The 21,253-nt window shown below is 42.1% G+C and overlaps 1 protein-coding gene and 1 pseudogene across 1 annotated transcript; one reads left to right on the top strand and one right to left on the bottom strand.

Annotated features, from left to right (window-relative positions):
* Window positions 1-3,413: 3,413 nt before the first annotated feature.
* Window positions 3,414-6,834, bottom strand: LOC109735349 (uncharacterized; annotated as a pseudogene).
* Window positions 4,207-4,856, top strand: LOC120968383 (uncharacterized). The gene has a single exon (XM_040395085.3). The coding sequence runs from the start codon at window positions 4,378-4,380 to the stop codon at window positions 4,546-4,548; it is 171 nt and encodes a 56-aa protein (XP_040251019.1). The 5' UTR covers window positions 4,207-4,377; the 3' UTR covers window positions 4,549-4,856.
* Window positions 6,835-21,253: the final 14,419 nt, after the last annotated feature.

Here is a 21,253-nt window from a genome sequence, read left to right as displayed (position 1 = left end):
CCTTATGAATTGTAAATCTAAAAACAGTAGAAAAGTAAAACAAATCTGAATTATTATTTTAGCATAGATAGTCAACCGGTATACTAGCGCATGAAGTTTCAAGAAGAAATGACACCTGTAGTAATATGGGGAAAAAAAAATGAAAAAATCAGAGATATGTTAAAAATCACTGTTTGATAGATAGTAAGGTCTGAATTGTATTTTCTTCATTACGAATACCATGGTCCATGGGTGTCGGTGCTTCACGAAACATCACAGTGAGTAGAATGGTGGTCCAAGCTTGCTATCCCAAAATTTCAGATTTTTAAAAATGTTAATAGTATTTTTTTTGGATTTTACTATTCACGTGGAAGCATGTCACCTTTATATTTTCATTACAAAAACTTCTATACAAGAATATCAAGCTTCTTAAGCAATCCATCAGCGTCTCATCGTGAGCAAAGTTCGCTATTGCCTTTGGCCTCGTCTTTCCAGAGCAACATTGTTGAAACATAGAACTTTGGAGAAGTACTAACTGAAAAGACAATGATATAAACCAGAAGATGCCAACGATGGTGATCTAGATAGGCCGTGTATCACCGCGAGGGCTATGTCTCTCCCATACCGATTTCTACTTATTAGGAATCGCCTACGGGAGAGTGAATTGGCATGGCCCACTATTGTTCACTATATATCCGCTTGATTTGCTTTATTCTTTTTTCTATTTTCCTTTATTTTTTCTTTGTTTTCTTATATATCTTTATTTTTCATTCGTTATGCTTTGTTTTTTCTTTTCATTGGCTTTCTTTTGTTTTTCTTTCTTCGTTATACTTTTATTTTATTTTCTTTGTTGGTTTTTGTCATATTCTTTGGCTTTCTTTAGTTTTCTATTGTTCTTTGTCATTTTTATTCGTGTTTCTTAAAACATGTGTACCTTCTCTTAGTGCACGGTGTACTTTCTTACCGCACACATTAAACATTTTCTGATACACTTTGGAAATTTTTAAATATGTGAGATACATTTTTTAAGTACATGTTTTGAAAACTTTTTTGAATTGCTTAGTAACATTTTTCAAATACACGTTGTGCATTTTTCTGAACTGCACGAACATTTTTCTACATTCTATAAACATGTCAAAATTTTGATGGACATATTTTGGAAACACTTGAATATTTCTTGAAAAAATGAATGTAAAATTTTAATTGAAATAAACATTTTTTACAGACAGATTTTTTTTTACATTAACCATTTTTTAAATTGGCAAAACATTTTTGAATCACCGGATTTTTATTTAAATGTGACATACAATTTTTAATGGTATGCTTTTTTTACATCACACAATCATTTCTTTAGATGATATTAAACTTTACTGAAAATATCTTAGACACATTTTTGAAACTCATGAACATTTTTTAAATGTAATGTACATTTTTTTCTCCTCATGCGAACATTTTTTGTTCTTGTATAAAAAAAATTAAGTGTCACGTACATTTTTTAAACATGTGATATTTTTTTAATGTCACAAACTTTTTTTCGCACACATGGTTAATATTTTTCTATACACATTTAACATTTTCGAATATATGATTAGAAAAATTCAAAAATTTATGTGACGTTTTTTATTATATATATTGAATATTTCTAAATATAAAAAAAATAGTAAAAATAAAGCAAAAAATGGAAAAAAATTGAAAAAAAAAACAGGGGTTACGTCTCCCCGTGGATAAATACTAATTATGGCAGACCGAATGCCCGACTATTGACACTATCCACCGACTTGTGGACGCAACTCCGATGAAGCACATCGGTGTGGGAAAGCCGATGAACTATTATTCCCATTGTTGCCACTGGCCCAACCTTACCAGCGATGAAGAACTTGGAGACCCTACGGGAGACGGTACATGCAGATAGACCCGGGGTTCCCCAATCTCCCGTTGTTGTAGTAGCTGGCGGAGGGCAGGTGAACCGGTGGCACCGCCGATGGGTGGAGGGCAAGTGCATACCGCTTCCTTTTAGGACATATCCTATGAATCCCGATTCTTTTAGATAATCAACCTTCGTGTGTTCTGTTTCCTTCCCAATTTTTTGTATTTTAGCCACTCCAGAGCAGCATGATGGTGCTCGGATCTGAGGATTTTCTAGCTTGCTGATCCCCGGGAGATGATGTACTAAGGGGAATGGGTTACGGGGTAGCCAAATCCATCGCAGGCGAGTCCAAGCGGCGTTGACTTTCCAAAAAATATGAAGGTTAGTGATTTTGTAGGTTTTGAAATGCAGGCGACATGCTATGACGATTATGGGTGCGTGTGTGCCAGAAATGTTGTGAAGCGTTGGCCTGTATGTTAACACACGATGTTCTTTTCTACGCGATTTTGCTGCATCAATTTGGGATTTTTTGTATGCACACACAAAAGCACCGCATAGGGTGTTTCAAGTACTGCGATATTTTTTCTTCCCGTTGTAAAATGTTGTGTCAATGTTTCGAAAGCATAAACCCTCCGTTGCACACGGGGAGATTTTTACTACAATAGTCAGATAACCTGTATTTTATTTTGACTTAGAATCTAACGGCCCGCAAGACTGTAGATCCGGCGATTCCATTGCCCAACCATCGCCTAGGGCCACCTATTTTCTTAGCAGCTTTCATAAAACAACATAAGATGCCATAAATCAAGAACATTCATCCTGCCTTTCTGGTGGATGCACTGAAACATTAGGGCCTTATTTCTTTTTCGAGGCAATCAACAAGAGAGAATCCCTGCCTAAATACATTACTCAAAAACATAGAAATACAAAGGCATGCAAACATAATTAGAAATGTAACTGTGTCAAGACATAGCAATTTCCTATTTTTTGTGTATTAATTTATCCTTCATTGAATCAGAAGCATGCGGTTGATGGTAGGCATGCATGTCTAAATCATGGAAAATTCAAGGAAATCACATAACCAAGCATCACTCGTTTTCCTGATAAATAAGAAAGCTGAAATTCACCTTTGTATGAACTAAAGTTGAGATGATGAGCAACAAACCACTTACAGTGCACCAAGTCTTATCCCCTGGCCATGATCTGTTCTTTAGTAGTACGTAGCATACAATAGCATATCCCGCGTGAGGAAAAGGCAGACAAAAGATGCAAGTGAAAGCAGTTAGTGGTGATAGGATCATTGCAACAAGACAAGCTATCGCTTAGTGGAAAGCCTCGCTTTCAGATTCAGATGATCAGATAGAGTTCGGTGTAAGCTCAGAATGGCAGGTATGTGGAATGTGATTGAATCTTTGTAACGTCTGAAAACGCCACCTCCGTGGTTTTTTAGCACGCGCTGCGCCCAGCATTGGACGATGGTGGATACCCCAATTTGAGGTTCAAAGATCCATAAAAAACAATCAGATCCCGGCTGATTTCTTGTTTCCTTTTCCAGCTTGGGGATTCCTAGCAGGGACGTGCTCAACTGACTGATTACAAATGGGCCATGGTGCTTTCCAAAAGCGTGCCACTCTTTCTAACTTTGGTCTGCTTTATGTGGCTGTACTGCACTTGATGAATCATGCAGAGACTATATAGGGAGTCGTCTGCTTTCTTCCTTCTTCCTTCCATACTTAAAATAATATCCAGATCTTCTGGGGCCGCGATATGACCATTGTTCTCTGTTTCAGGTGGATTATTTGCCATATTCATGTGAAATCCTCTCATGGCCGAGAAAACTTGTTAGCAGACAAGATGATCGGTGGATTGATCTGCAAGGGAAAACATAAAAAATCATTTCTCTTTACTACTTCCATTTTAGACAAACTGAAAAGCCACAATATTCATGTGAGACTGTAGCTGGAGACAGAAAATCACTTGCAGCCTACAATTGAATGTGTTTCCTTACATTCGTCTCAAAAAGAAGTACGAAGCTGCTGTTATTGATGGACAAGTGTCCACTGATTGTACCTGAGAGAGGATATGCAAAAGCCAGACTAGGCCACCACTCATATAATGCCTAATTGGAGTCTACCTAGCTCCCCTAGGCATAAGAAAGTGGTAAGGCCATAATGGCCACCCATAAAAAGTAACCAAAGCACGAGAATCCAATGGCTTAAAGATAAGTGGGTGCAGACATGCTAGAATCCTCACCATGGCCAAAGAAGAGAATTCCCCATTACCAATTAACAATTCCCTAACAGACCAACCGCTAGCAGAGACCTGGGTGATGTAGTTGATACGAAAACGCCTATATAAGTGGACGGCAGGGCAAGGGAAAATCAATATTGCTCTGGCTTCCTAACTAACTAAACAGTAAACAGAGAGCTCGCTCTCCGTGAATGATGTCGAGGAAGAGGAGGAAGAAGAAGAAGTGTGGAGCACGCTGCTGCTACCTGGTCACGCTCTCAGCAGTGTGAATTCCCAGAAGCATGCTTGCCGTGCCTTCTTCCGGGTGCACCGGAGGCTGGCATGTGAGCAGGGATGCTTCAGTGATGCAGAAGAAAAAAGGCAAGTCTTATCGGCAAGGGAAGGCTACGCCTTTCTTCCAGGTCTCCCTCTCTCCATCTAAATCTGTGTTTGGAGGAGGGGGCTACGGTTAGTTTACCCACCGGTTTACTGCGTCCTTGTGAGTTGTGATCATTATCATGCACTCGTCAGTTGCTTGTCATGTATGGTGTTCTTGAATTTTCAGCTACATAATGGTCGGTTGTGTGAGTGAATGTTATGGTGTTCTTGAATGCTCATGTGTCAGCCTGTGTGTTGACTGTTACTGTGAGTCAATTAGCTAAAAGAAGTGTGATGTGTGGGTTCAGCGAGGGTGTAACAGTCACTGAATAAGAATGTAAGGGTCCTATCCTATATGTATGTCTAAAATAGTAACATGTAACATGTGTTGCTCTTTCTTTCACCTTGGGCTTTGGTACAAATCAATATTTCAAGTTAAACTCTATCCAGCTAACTTAGAAAATCTTACATATGTGAAAGGAAGGGTGTGTATATTAAATAAGATAGCAAAATGCAAAAGTAAGCCCACGCAAAAATATTGAAACTTTCTTATCACCCATTCTACCATCTAGCATCTATTTCTACAAAAATATGAGGATGTTGGATCATAATTTTGGCAGAAATGTAGCATTTTGACTTAGCTAAATAATTGGGACGATACAAGCACAAACTCTATAATTGGCATGCCAATGCCACATATTCAACAAATCTTTCGAGGATTAACAATTATAACTCTGTTCCAACGACGAGCACGCTAATCATACATGCCAAACATATACTCACCAGAGCTATGATATACACAACATTCCACCGAAGAATACGCCCCGAACATGTTGTATATCTTTGCGCACACATCATTATTTGTGGAGGCCTCCTGTGACAACTTCACAATCATTCTATTAAGCATCGGTGCACATCTGACGATCAGTTTCAAAAAATCAAAGTCATGATCCTCTCCTTCGAAGCCATTGATCTCCACTTCCTCGAGAGCAGTCAAGGAGATAGTTTGGGATCTCCAGCCTGTGGCCTCGCAAGGACAATAATTTGGTAGGCATCCTTCCTCGATCTAAAACCAAAAATAAATGTCAATTAGTACACAATGTATTGTTGAGATAAGTAATCAGAGATGAGAATTACCTTTCTTGATAGGACAACCTTAAGCCTCCGCACATCAGTACGAATTCGATCTATCCCAAAGAGCTCAAATACCAATGACCCAAAAACATGCCCCTCTGTTGTGAGATTTAGCTCCAAAACAGAGAAGGCAGCAACCAAATGCTTCTCTATCTCCTGCTTAAAGTTATCCGCCTCATCCTGATACACAGACAAGTCCTGGAAAAACAATTGAGCGGGATATACATATATCACTCACAAAATTTTATTTACTCAGAGCTTGCAGTAAGTTGAGCAGGAGAGAGGACGCACGCAGTGGGCACGAATGTGCAGCGAGGGGAGCTGTCCTTGTCTCTTTGCCGTCTGTAGCGGCACCTGCTCAAGTAGCCAAAGACCAAATGTAATAGACCCATTCATATAGCAGCATTTCCATGAGACCTTCTCCACCAATGGTGCCAAGACGGAGATGACGCTGATCTTCGAGGCGGTGAGGGACATGGTCAACTGCTTAAGCACGGGGGCAACAATGTTGACACTGCGTGTCCATCTGCTGTCCACGACAAGCTCCAGCAGTGACGCCGAGTTGACCCTCAGGTGGTCTTCAACTCAGTGCTGCTGAGATAGAGCGTGCGCAGGCGCGGGCAGCTGGAGAGCAAGGAGTCGAGGGTGTCAATGCGGCACGCCAGGTACAGCGTCTCCAGCGCGGCGAACTCGACCTCGACGCCGGCCGGCACGCGTATGGCGGAGAAAAGGCCGAGCTTGATGGAAGTGGCCCGGTTGAAGCAGGGCAGATCGACGACTGGGGAATCGCCGATCAAGGCCGACGAGAGGCCGAAGACGAGCTCCTCCGGCTCCAGCCTTGCGGCGGCGCGCAGCAGCGAGTTCACGCGGGAGGTGTCGACCCGGTCAGTCGACCAGCGGCGAGTTGACGCGCGGGCGTGGATTTCCAGGAGGGAAACCACGGGAGAGATGCGGCCGAGCGCCGGTTCGATCGAGTCGAACGCGATGTCGCGGAAGACGATCCGGCGAAGATGGGGCCAGAGGTCGCGCCACCGGCGGGAGAGGATCCCGGTGCGCGCGGCGGCGCCCGCGCAGGGGAGACGGGCGAGGACGAGGAGGAGCAGGTCGTCGGGGAGGGCGCTGATGAGGTCCGGTCCGCCGCCGTCACCGCCGCTTGGTTGACCTAGCCGCTGTCGCGAGAAATGGAGGCGACGGCCCGATCTCAACTCCATGGCAACTTTGCAAAACGAGACGGTGCGGTGGCTGATGGGCCAAATTCGAGCCGGGCGACTATTCCCCTCCTCGTCCTATTAATTTCTTTCTTTTTATTCAGCATTTTTTCAAAACCCCTCAAAATTCAGCATTTTTCAAATAATCTGACATTTAACATTTTTCTAGAATGCAGTACAATCACAGGCGCTCATATATACGTGAGTACACTCACGTCCCGCAGTCGATGAAAACGTCGTGAACGCGCATCGCCGGAAATCCTAAAATAAATCAATGAAAATGAGAGCACCAGGACTTGAACTACTACCCTCCCAACCATCCAACAATATGTGTGCTTCGTCTCACATTTAACATTTTGTGGCGTAAAACATCGCCGTTATTAATTGATTTTTTTATTGATACAAACCGAAGGATAACCCTCTCCAAACAAAATAATCTAGTGTAAAAAGGGAGGAAAACATGACCAACAAATTTAAAATCAAGCTAGCAAAGTTAACCCTTCATAGGATTGTTGCGGGATCCAGCGGGTGAAACAAGCAGAGAAACATCAAAACCTGACTTTGTGCTCTAAGTTTTTTGTGTTCTTGTAACATTTTCATGTTGTTGTTGACTTTGTTTCGAGATGACCATGACCAAACTTAGACGAGTTTCTGTAAGACCCCTCTTTCCTATGGGCTATCTGAGTTTATCAATTTCGGATGTCGTCCCTCGTCTTCAAAGATTTAAACTAGCAACGGTTGTATAGTACACTAGCAAAACAACACATAACGAAATTGGTCAGCATCAAAAGGATCTTGTCGATGCATGCTACCTCTTGAGCATGCGTTGGTTTCCCTTGAAGAGAAAAGGGTGATGCAGCAAAGTGGCGTAAATATTTCCCTCAGTTTTTGAGAACCAAGATATCAATCCAGTAGGAGGCTACACGCAAATCCCTAGTACATGCACAAACAATTAAGAACCTTGCAACCAACGCGATAAAGGGGTTGTCAATCCCTTCTTGGCCACTTGCAAAAGTCAGATCTGATAGAGATAATAAGATAAATATTTTTGGTTTTTTTATTGTATAGATTGAAAAGTAAAGATTGCAAAATAAACTACGATAAAAGTAGCTAGTTGACGGGAGATTAATATGATGGAAAATAGACCCAGGGGCCATAGGTTTCACTAGTGGCTTCTCTCAAGATAGCATATTTTACTGTGGGTGAACAAATTACTGCCGAGCAATTGATAGAAAAGTGTATAATTATGAGAATAGCTAGGCATGATCATGTATATAGGCATCACGTCCGTGACAAGTAGACCGAAACGATTCTGCATCTACTACTATTACTCCACACATCGACCGCTATCCAGCAAGCATCTAGAGTATTAAGTTCATAAGAACAGAGTAACACATTAAGCAAGATGACATGATGTAGAGGGATAAACTCAAGCAATATGATATAAACCCCATCTTTTTATCTTCGATGGCAACAATACAATACGTGCCTTGCTGCCCCTGCTGTCACTGGGAAAGGACACCGCAAGATTGAACCCAAAGCTAAGCACTTCTCCCATTGCAAGAAAGATCAATCTAGTAGGCCAAACCAAACTGATAATTCGAAGAGACTTGCAAAGATATCGAATCATGCATATAAGAATTCAGAGAAGAACCAATATTGTGCACAGATAATCTTGATCATAAACCCACAATTCATCGGATCTCGACAAACACACCGCAAAAAGTATTACACGAATAGATCTCCAAGAAGATCGAGGAGAACTTTGTATTGAGATCCAAAGAGAGAGAAGAAGCCATCTAGCTAATAACTATGGACCCGATGGTCTGTGGTAAACTACTCACACATCATCGGAGAGGATATGGTGTTGATGTAGAAGCCCCCCGTGATCGATTCCCCCTCCGTCGGAGCGCCGGAAAAGGCCCCAAGATGGGATCTCACGGGTACAGAAGGTTGCGGCGGTGGAAATAGGGTTTCTTGGTGCTCCTGGATGTTTTCAGGGTATATGAGTATATATAGGCGAACGAAGTAGGTCGGTGGAGCTGCGAGGGGCCCACGAGAGTGGGGGGCGCGCCTACCCCCTGGGTGCGCCTCCCTGCCTCGTGGCTTCCTCGCTGCTTCCTTGACGTCCACTCCAAGTCTCCTAGATTGCGTTTGTTCAAAAAAGATCCTCGCGAAGGTTTCATTCCGTTTGGATTCCGTTTGATATTCCTTTTCTGCGAAACACTGAAATAGGCAAAAAAAGAACAATTTGCACTGGGCCTTTGGTTAGTAGGTTAGTCCCAAAAATAATATAAAAGTGCATATTAAAGCCCATTAAACATCCAAAACAGATAATATAATAGCATGGAACAATCAAAAATTATAGATACGTTGGAGACGTATCAAGCATCCCCAAACTTAATTCATGCTCGTCCTCGAGTAGGTAAATGATAAAAACAGAATTTTTGATGTGGAATGCTACCCAACATAATTTTCAATGTAATTCTTTTTATTGTGGCATGAATGTTCAGATCCGAAAGATTTAAGACAAAAGTTTAATATTAACATAAAAATAATAATACTTCAAGCATACTAATTAAACAATCATGTCTTCTCAAAATAACATGGCCAAAGAAAGTTCATCCCTACAAAATCATATAGTTTGGCCATGCTCCATCTTCGTCACACAAAAATGCTCTCATCATGCACAACCCCGATGACAAGCCAAGCAATTGTTTCATATTTTAGTATTCTCAAACTTTTTCAACTCTCACGCAATACATGAGCGTGAGCCATGGACATAGCACTTGTTGGGGAGCATAGTAATTTCAAAAAATTTCCTATGCACACGCAAGAGCATGGTGATGCATAGCAACGAGCGGGAGAGTATTGTCTACGTACCCTCGTAGACCGTAAGCGGAAGCGTATGACAACGCGGTTGATGTAGTCGTACGTCTTCACGATTCGATCGATCGAAGTATCGAACACACGGCACCTCCGAGTTCAGCACACGTTCAGCTCGATGACGTCCCACGAACTCACGATCTAGCAGAGTGTCGAGGGAGAGTTTCGTCAGCACGACGGCGTGATGACGGTGATGATGAAGCTACCGGCGCAGGGCTTCGCCTAAGCACTGCAACGATATGACCGAGGTGGATTATGGTGGAGGGGGGCCCCCTGCCCCCGTATATAAAGGAGCAAGGGGGAGGCCGGCCGGCCCTTGTGGCATGCCAGGAGAGGAGGAGTCCTCCTCCTAGTAGGAGTAGGACTCCGCTTTCCTACTCCTACTAGTAGGGGGAAAGGAAGGAGGAGAGGGAGAAGGAAAGGGGGGCGCCGCCCCCCCTTCCCTAGTCCAATTCGGACCAGAGGGGGAGGGGGTGCGCGGCCTGCCCTGGCTGGCCCTCTCTCTCTCCACTAAGGCCCATGTGGCCCATTAGTTCTCCCGGGGGGGGTTCCGGTAACCCTTCGGCACTCCGGTTTTCTCCGAAATCACCCGGAACACTTCCGGTGTCCGAATATAGCCATCCAATATATCAATCTTTATGTCTCGACCATTTCAAGACTCCTCGTCATGTCCGTGATCACATCCGGGACTCCGAACTACATTCGGTACATCAAACCACATAAACTCGTAATACCGATCGTCACCGAACGTTAAGCGTGCGGACCCTACGGGTTCGAGAACTATGTAGACATGACCGAGACACGTCTCCGGCCAATAACCAATAGCGGAACCTGGATGCTCATATTGGCTCCCACATATTCTACGAAGATCTTTATCGGTCAAACCGCATAACAACATACGTTGTTCCCTTTGTCATCGGTATGTTACTTGCCCGAGATTCGATCGTCGGTATCTCAATACCTAGTTCAATCTCTTTACCGGCAAGTCTCTTTACTCGTTCCGTAATACATCATCCCGTAACTAGCTCATCAGTCACATTGCTTGCAAGGCTTATAGTGATGTGCATTACCGAGAGGGCCTAGAGATACCTCTCTGACAATTGGAGTGACAAATCCTAATCTCGATCTATGCCAACTCAACAAAAACCATCGGAGACACCTTTAGAGCACCTTTATAATCACCCAGTTACGTTGTGACATTTGGTAGCACACAAAGTGTTCCTCCGGTGTTCGGGAGTTGCATAGTCTCATAGTCATAGGAACATGTATAAGTCATGAAGAAAGCAATAGCAACATACTAAACGATCAAGTGCTAAGCTAACGGAATGGGTCAAGTCAATCACATCATTCTCTAATGATGTGATCCCGTTAATCAAATGACAACTCATGTCTATGGCTAGGAAACTTAACCATCTTTGATTAACGAGCTAGTCAAGTAGAGGCATACTAGTGACACTCTATTTGTCTATGTATTCACACATGTAGTAAGTTTCCGGTTAAAACAATTCTAGCATGAATAATAAACATTTATCATGATATAAGGAAATATAAATAACAACTTTATTATTGCCTCTAGGGCATATTTCCTTCAGTCTCCCACTTGCACTAGAGTCAATAATCTAGATTACATTGTAATGATTCTAACACCCATGGAGTCTTGGTGCTGATCATGTTTTGCTCGTGAGAGAGGCTTAGTCAACGGGTCTGCAACATTCAGATCCGTATGTATCTTGCAAATCTCTATGTCCCCTTCCGACACTTGATGACGGATGGATTTGAAGCGTCTCTTGATGTGCTTGGTTCTCTTGTGAAATCTGGATTCCTTCGCCAAGGCAATGGCTCCAGTATTGTCACAAAAGGCTTTCATTGGACCCGATGCACTAGGTATGACACCTAGATTGGATATGAACTCCTTCATCCAAACTCCTTCATTTGCTGCTTCCCAAGCAGCTATGTACTCCGCTTCACACGTAGATCCCGCCACGACGCTTTGCTTAGAACTGCACCAACTTACAGCTCCACCGTTTAATATAAATACGTATCCGGTTTGTGACTTAGAGTCATCTGGATCAGTGTCAAAACTTGCATCGACGTAACCATTTACGACGAGCTCTTTGTCACCTCCATAAACGAAAAACATATCCTTCGTCCTTTTCAGGTATTTCAGGATGTTCTTGACCACTGTCCAGTGATCCACTCCTGGATTACTTTGGTACCTCCCTGCTAAACTAATAGCAAGGCACACATCAGGTCTGGTACACAACATTGCATACATGATAGAGCCTATGGCTGAAGCATAGGGAACATCTTTCATTTTCTCTCTATCTTCTGCAGTGGTCGGGCATTGAGTCTGACTCAACTTCACACCTTGTAATACAAGCAAGAACCCTTTCTTTGCTTGATCCATTTTGAACTTCTTCAAAACTTTATCAAGGCATGTGCTTTGTGAAAGTCCAATTAAGCGTCTTGATCTATCTCTATAGATCTTGATGCCCAATATATAAGCAGCTTCACCGAGGTCTTTCATTGAAAAACTCTTATTCAAGTATCCTTTTATGCTATCCAGAAATTCTATATCATTTCCAATCAATAATATGTCATCCACATATAATATTAGAAATGCCACAGAGCTCCCACTCACTTTCTTCTAAATACAGGCTTCTCCAAAAGTTTGTGTAAAACCATATGCTTTGATCACACTATCAAAATGTTTATTCCAACTCCGAGATGCTTGCACCAGTCCATAAATGGATCGCTGGAGCTTGCACACTTTGTTAGCATCCTTTGGATCGATAAAACCTTCGGGTTGCATCATATACAACTCTTCCTCCAGAAATCCATTCAGGAATGCAGTCCTTACATCCATTTGCCAAATTTCATAATCATAAAATGCAGCAATTGCTAACATGATTCGGACAGACTTAAGCATCTCTACGGGTGAGAAGGTCTCATCGTAGTCACCTCCTTGAACTTGTCGAAAACCTTTCGCAACAAGTTGAGCTTTGTAGACAGTAACATTACCGTCAGCGTCAGTCTTCTTCTTGAAGATCCATTTATTCTCGATGGCTTGCCGATCATCGGGCAAGTCAACCAAAGTCCACACTTTGTTCTCATACATGGATCCCATCTCAGATTTCATGGCTTCAAGCCATTTTGCGGAATCTGGGCTCATCATCGCTTCCTCATAGTTCGTAGGTTTGTCATGGTCAAGTAACATGACTTCCAGAATAGGATTACCATACCACTCTGGTGCGGATCTTACTCTGGTTGACCTACGAGGTTCGGTAGTAACTTGATCTGAAGTTTCATGATCATTATCATCAGCTTTCTCACTAATTGGTGTAGGGATCACAGGAACTGATTTCTGTGATGAACTACTTTCCAATAAGGGAGCAGGTACAGTTACCTCATCAAGTTCTACTTTCCTCCCACTCACTTCTTTCGAGAGAAACTCCTTCTCTAGAAAGGATCCATTCTTAGCAACGAATGTCTTGCCTTCGGATCTGTGATAGAAGGTGTACCCAACAGTTTCCTTTGGGTATCCTATGAAGACACATTTCTCCGATTTGGGTTCGGCTTATCAGGTTGAAGCTTTTTCACACAAGCATCGCAGCCCCAAACTTTCAGAAATGACAACTTTGGTTTCTTGCCAAACCACAGTTCATAAGGCGTCGTCTCAATGGATTTAGATGGTGCCCTATTTAGCGTGAATGCAGCCGTCTCCAAAGCATAACCCCAAAACGATAGCGGTAAATCAGTAAGAGATATCATAGATCGCACCATATCTAATAAAGTGCGGTTACGACATTCGGACACACCATTATGTTGTGGTGTTCCGGGTGGCGTGAGTTGCGAAACTATTCCGCATTGTTTCAAATGAAGACCAAACTCGTAACTCAAATATTCTCCTCCACGATCAGATCATAGAAACTTTATTTTCTTGTTACGATAATTTTGCACTTCACTCTGAAATTCTTTGAACTTCTCAAATGTTTCAGACTTATGTTTTATCAAGTAGATATACCCATATCTGCTCAAATCATCTGTGAAAGTGAGAAAATAATGATACCCACCGCGAGCCTCAATATTCATCGGACCACATACATCAGTATGTATGATTTCCAACAAATCTGTTGCTCACTCCGTTGTTCCGGAGAACGGAGTTTTAGTCATCTTGCCCTTGAGGCATGGTTCGCAAGTACCAACTGATTCATAATCAAGTGATTCCAAAAGTCCACCAGAATGGAGGTTCTTCATGCGCTTTACACCAATATGACCCAAACGGCAGTGCCACAGAGAAGTTGCACTATCATTATCAACTCTGCATCTTTTGGCTTCAATATTATGAATATGTGTATCACTACTATCGAGATTCAATATAAATAGACCACTCTTCATGGGTGCATGACCATAAAAGATATTACTCATATAAATAGAACAACCATCATTCTCAGATTTAAATGAATAACCGTCTCGCATCAAACAAGATCCAGATATAATGTTCATGCTCAACGCTGGCACCAAATAACAATTATTCAGGTCTAAAACTAATCCCGAAGGTAGATGTAGAGGTAGCGTGCCGACCGCGATCACATCGACTTTGGAACCATTTCCCACGCGCATCGTCACCTCGTCCTTAGCAAATCTTCGCTTAATCCGTAGTCCCTGTTTCGAGTTGCAAATATTAGCAACAGAACCAGTATCAAATACCCATGTGCTACTGCGAGCATTAGTAAAGTACACATCAATAACGTGTATATCACATATACCTTTGTTCACCTTGCCATCCTTCTTTTCCGCCAAATACTTGGGGCAGTTCTGCTTCCAGTGACCAGTCCCTTTGCAGTAGAAGCACTCAGTCTCAGGCTTAGGTTCAGACTTGGGCTTCTTCACTTGAGTAGCAACTTGCTTGCCGTTCTTCTTGAAGTTCCCCTTCTTCCCTTTACCCTTTTTCTTGAAACTGGTGGTCTTGTTGACCATCAACACTTGATGCTCCTTCTTGATTTCTACCTCCGCAGCCTTTAGCATCGCGAAGAGCTCGGGAATTGTCTTGTTCATCCCTTGCATATTATAGTTCATCACGAAGCTCTTGTAGCTTGGTGGCAGTGATTGAAGAATTCTGTCAATGACACTATCATTAGGAAGATTAACTCCCAGCTGAATCAAGTGGTTGTTATACCCAGACATTTTGAGTATATGTTCACTGACAGAACTATTCTCCTCCATCTTGCAGCTATAGAACTTATTGGAGACTTCATATGTCTCAATCCGGGCATTTGCTTGAAATATTAACTTCAACTCCTGGAACATCTCATATGCTCCATGACGTTCAAAACGTCGTTGAAGTCCCGGTTCTAAGCCGTAAAGCATGGCACACTGAACTATTGAGTAGTCATCAGTTTTGCTCTTCCAGACGTTCACAACGTCCGGCATTGCTCCTGCAGCGGGTCTTGCACCTAGCGATGCTTCCAGGACGTAATTCTTCTATGCAGCAATGAGGATAATCCTCAAGTTACGGACCCAGTCCGTGTAATTGCTACCATCATCTTTCAACTTAGCTTTCTCAAGGAACGCATTAAAATTCAACGGAACAACATCACAGGCCATCTATCTACAACAACATAGACAAGCAAAATACTATCAGGTACTAAGTTCATGATAAATTAAAATTCAATTAATCATATTACTTAAGAACTCCCACTTAGATAGACATCCCTCTAATCATCTAAGTGATCACGTGATCCAAATCAACTAAACCATGTCCGATCATCACGTGAGATGGAGTAGTTTTCAATGGTGAACATCACTATGTTGATCATATCTACTATATGATTCACGCTCGACCTTTCGGTCTCAGTGTTCCAAGGCCATATCTGCATATGCTAGGCTCATCAAGTTTAACCCGAGTATTCTGCGTGTGCAAAACTGGCTTGCACACGTTGTATGTGAACGTAGAGCTTATCACACCCAATCATCACGTGGTGTCTCGGCACGACGAACTTTCGCAACGGTGCATACTCAGGGAGAACACTTGTACCTTGAAATTTAGTGAGAGATCATCTTATAATGCTACCGTCGAACTAAGCAAAATAAGATGCATAAAGGATAAACATCACATGCAATCAATATAAGTGATATGATATGGCCATCATCATCTTGTGCCTTTGATCTCCATCTTCAAAGCACCGTCATGATCACCATCATCACCGGCGCGGTACCTTGATCTCCATCGTAGCATCGTTGTCGTCTCGCCAACTATTGTTTCTACGACTATCGCTACCGCTTAGTGATAAAGTAAAAACAATTACAGGGCGATTGCACTGCATACAATAAAGCGACAACCATATGGCTCCTGCCAGTTGCCGATAACTTCGTTACAAAACATGATAATCTCATACAATAAAATTTAGCATCATGTCTTGACCATATCACATCACAGCATGCCCTGCAAAAACACGTTAGACGTCCTCTACTTTGTTGTTGCAAGTTTTATGTGGCTTCTACGGGCCGAGCAAGAACCGTTCTTACCTACGCATCAAAACCACAACGATATTTTGTCAAGTATGTGCTATTTTAACCTTCACAAGGACCGGGCGTAGCCACACTCGATTCAACTACAGTTGGAGAAACTGACACCCGCCAGCCACCTGTGTGCGAAGCACGTCGGTAGAACCAGTCTCGCGTAAGCGTACACGTAATGTCAGTCCGGGCCGCTTCATCCAACAATACCGCCGAATCAAAGTATGACATGCTGGTAAGCAGTATGGCTAGTATCGTCCACAACTCACTTGTGTTCTACTCGTGCATATAACATCTACGCATAAACCTGGCTCTGATACCACTGTTGGGGAACGTAGTAATTTCAAAAAAAATCCTACGCACACGCAAGATCATGGTGATGCATAGCAACGAGCGGGAGAGTATTGTCTACGCACCCTCATAGACCGTAAGCGGAAGCGTTATGACAACGCGGTTGATGTAGTCGTACGTCTTCACGATTCGACCGATCCAAGTACCTAACGCACGACACCTCCGAGTTCAGCACACGTTCAGCTCGATGACGTCCCACGAACTCACGATCCAGCAGAGTGTCGAGGGATAGTTTCGTCAGCCCGACGGCGTGATGACGGTGATGATGAAGCTACCGGCGCAGGGCTTCGCCTAAGCACTGCAACGATATGACCGAGGTGGATTATGGTGGAGGGGGGCACCGCACACGGCCGGAAACAATCAACTTGTGTGTTCTAGGGTGTCCCCTGCCCCTGTATATAAAGGAGCAAGGGGGAGGCTGGCCGGCCCTTGTGGCGCGCCAGGAGAGGAGGATTCCTCCTCCTAGTAGGAGTAGGACTCCCCTTGACTACTCCTACTAGGAGGGGGAAAGGAAGGAGGAGAGGGAGAAAGAAAGGGGGGCGCCGCCCCCCCTTCCCTAGTCCAATTCGGACCAGAGGGGGAGGGGGCGTGCGGCCTGCCCTGGCTGGCCCTCTCTCTCCGCACTAAGGCCCATGTGGCCCATTAGTTCTCCCGGGGGGGGGGGGTTCTGGTAACCCACCGGCACTCCGGTTTTCTCCGAAAGCACCCAGAACACTTTCGGTGTCCGAATATAGCCGTCCAATATATCAATCTTTATGTCTCGACCATTTCGAGACTCCTCGTCATGTCCATGATCACATCCGGGACTTTGAACTACCTTTGGTACATCAAAAAACATAAACTCATAATACCGATCATCACCGAATGTTAAGCGTGTGGACCCTACGGGTTTGAGAACTATGTAGACATGACCGAGACACGTCTCCGGCCAATAACCAATAGCGGAACCTGGATGTTCATATTGGCTCCCACATATTCTACGAAGATCTTTATTGGTCAAATCGCATAACAACATACGTTGTTCCCTTTGTCATCGGTATATGTTACTTGCCCGAGATTCGATCGTCGGTATCTCAATACCTAGTTCAATCTCGTTACCGGCAAGTCTCTTTAGTCGTTCTGTAATGCATCATCCCGTAAATAACTCATCAGTCACATTGCTTGCAAGGCTTATAGTGATGTGCATTACCGAGAGGGCTTAGAGATACCTCTCCAACAATCGGAGTGACAAATCCTAATCTCGATCTATGCCAACTCAACAAACACCATTGGAGACACCTGTAGAGCACCTTTATAATCACCCAGTTACGTTGTGACGTTTGGTAGCACACAAAGTGTTCCTCCGGTGTTCGGGAGTTGCATAGTCTCATAGTCATAGGAACATGTATAAGTCATGAAGAAAGCAATGGCAACATACTAAACGATCAAGTGCTAAGCTAACGGAATGGGTCAAGTCAATCACATCATTCTCTAATGATGTGATCCCGTTAATCAAATGACAACTCATGTCTACGGCTAGGAAACTTAACCATCTATGATTAACGAGCTAGTCAAGTAGAGGCATACTAGTGACACTCTATTTGTCTATGTATTCACACATGTACTAAGTTTCCGGTTAATACAATTCTAGCATGAATAATAAACATTTATCATGATCTAAGGAAATATAAATAACAACTTTATTATTGCCTCTAGGGCATATTTCCTTCAGCGCTATGGGTGGAATAGAATATGATAATGGGGGTTGTGTGGAGAAGACAAAAAAGGAGAAAGTCTCACATTGACGCGGCTAATCAACGGGCTAGGGAGATGCCCATGAATTGATGTCAATGCAAGGAGTAGGGATTGCCATGCAACGGATGCACTAGAGCTATAAATGTATGAAAGCTCAACAAAAGAAACTAAGTGGGTGTGCATCCAACTTGCTTGCTCATGAAGACCTAGGGCATTTGAGGAAGCCCATTGTTGGAATATACAAGCCAAGTTCTATAATGAAAAATTCCCACTAGTATATGAAAGTGACAAAATAAGAGACTCTCTATCATAAAGATCATGGTGCTACTTTGAAGCACAAGTGTGGAAAAAGGATAGTAACATTGTCCCTTTTACTCTCTTTTTTGGGCCTTGTTTTTATTTGGCCTTCCCCTTTTTTTTATTTGGCCTTTTTTTCGGGACAATGCTCTAATAATGATGATCATCACACTTCTATTTAATTACAACTCGATACTAGAACACAATAGGACTCTATATGGATTCCTCCGGCGGTGTACCGGAATAGGCAATGAATCAAGAGTGACATGTATGAAAAATTATGCATGGTGTCCTTGCCACAAATACGATGTCAAATACATCATCATGCAAGGCAATATGACAATGATGAAGCGTGTCATAATAAATGAAATGGTGGAAATTTGCACGGCAATATATCTCGGAACGGCTATGGAAATGCCCTAATAGGTAGGTATGGTGGCTGTTTTGAGGAAGATATGAGGAGGTTTATGTGTGATAGAGCGTATCATATCACGGCGTTTGAATTCACCGGCAAAGTTTGCACCAACTCTCAAGGTGAGAAAGGGCAATGCACGGTACCGAAGAGGCTAGCAATGATGGAAAGGTGAGAGTGCGTATAATCCATGGACTCAACATTAGTCATAATGAACTCACATACTTATTGCAAAAATCTACAAGTCATCAAAAACCAAGCATTACGCGCATTCTGCTAGGGGGATAGATTGGTAGGAAAAGACCATCGCTCGTCCCCGACCGCCACTCATAAGGATGACAATCAAAGAACATCTCATGTTTCAAATTTGTTACACAACGGTTACCATACGTGCATGCTATGGGACTTGCAAACTCCAACACAAGTATTTCTCAAATTCACAATTACTCAACTAGCACAACTCTAATATCAGCATCTTCATATCTCAAAACGATCATCAAGTATCAAACTTCTCATAGTATTCAATGCACTCTATATGAAAGTTTTTATTATACCCATCTTGGATGCCTATCATATTAGGACTAATTTTATAGCCAAAGCAAATTACCATGCTAATCTAAAGGACTCTCAAAATAATATAAGTGAAGCATGAGAGATCAATAATTTCTATAAAATAAAACCACCACCGTGCTCTAAAAGATATAAGTGAAGCACTAGAGCAAAATTATCTAACTCAAAAGATATAAGTGAAGCACATTGAGTATTCTAATAAATTCCGATTCATGTGTGTCTCTCCAAAATGTGTATACAGCAAGGATGATTGTGGTAAACTAAAAAGCAAAGACTCAAATCATACAAGACGCTCCAAGCAAAACACATATCATGTGGTGAATAAAAATATAGCCTCAAGTAAAGTTACCGATAGACGAAGACGAAAGAGGGGATGCCTTCCGGGGCATCCCCAAGCTTAGGCTTTTGGTTGTCCTTGAATTTTACCTTGGGGTTCCTTGGGCATCCCCAAGCTTAGGCTCTTTCCACTCCTTATTCCAAAATCCATCAAATATTTACCCAAAAACTTGAAAACTTCACAACACAAAACTCAACAGAAAATCTCATGAGCTCCGTTAGTGTAAGAAAACTAACCACCACTTTAAGGTACTGTAATAAATTCATTCTTTATTTATATTGGTGTTAAACCTACTGTATTCCAACTTCTCTGTGGTTCATACCCCCCGATACTAGCCATAGATTCATTAAAATAAGCAAACAACACACGCAAAATAGAATCTGTCAAAAACAGAACAGTCTGTAGTAATCTATAACTTTCGACTACTTCTGTTACTCCAAAAATCCTGAGAAATTAGGAAGTCCTAAGCAATTTGTTTATTAATCTTCTGCAAAAAGAATCAACTAAAAATCATCTTTCTGTGATTTATGAAAACTAATTTCGTGCGCGCAAAAGTTTCTGTTTTTTAGCAAGATCAAATTAACTATCACCATAGGTTATCCTAAAGGTATTACTTGGCACAAACACTAATTAAAACACAAAACCATATCTAACCAGAGGCTAGATGAATTATTTATTACTAAACAGGAACAAAAAGTAAAGAATAGAAATAAAATTGGTTGCCTCCCAACAAGCGCTATCGTTTAACGCCCCTAGCTTGGCATAAAAACAAGAATAGATCTAGGTATTATCATCTTTGGTATGCAATCCATAAGTGGCTATCATAATAGATTCATAAGGTAATTTAATTTTCTTCCTAGGAAAGTGTTCCATGCCTTTCCTTAACGGAAATTGGAATCTAATATTTCCTTCTTTCATATCAATAATTGCACCAACGTTCTAAGGAAAGGTCTACCAAGAAATAATAGGACATGTAGGATTGCAATCTATATCAACAACAATAAAATCTATGGGCACATAATTCCTATTTGCAACAATAAGAACATCATTAATCCTTCCCATAGGTTTCTTAATGGTAGAATCCGCAAGATGCAAATTTAAAGAACAATCATCAAGTTCATAGAAACCTAACACATCACACAAAGTTTTTGGAATCGTGGAAACACTAGCACCCAAATCACACAAAGCATATCATTCATGATCTTTAATCTTAATTTTAATAGTAGGTTCCCACTCATCATAAAGTTTTCTAGGGATAGAAACTTCTAATTCAAGTTTTTCTTCATAAGATTGCATTAAAGCATCAACGATGTGTTTAGTAGAAGCTTTATTTTGACTATAAGCATGAGGAG

The sequence above is a fragment of the Aegilops tauschii genome, chromosome 7 (genome assembly GCF_002575655.3).
Source record: "Aegilops tauschii subsp. strangulata cultivar AL8/78 chromosome 7, Aet v6.0, whole genome shotgun sequence".
Classification (NCBI taxonomy): domain Eukaryota; kingdom Viridiplantae; phylum Streptophyta; class Magnoliopsida; order Poales; family Poaceae; genus Aegilops; species Aegilops tauschii.
This window is presented reverse-complemented; position numbering and strand designations above follow the sequence as displayed.

Bases quoted from the DNA above. Each gene is read 5' to 3' on its own strand.
- LOC120968383 (XM_040395085.3), top strand. From the start codon at position 4,378: ATGCTTGCCGTGCCTTCTTCCGGGTGCACCGGAGGCTGGCATGTGAGC.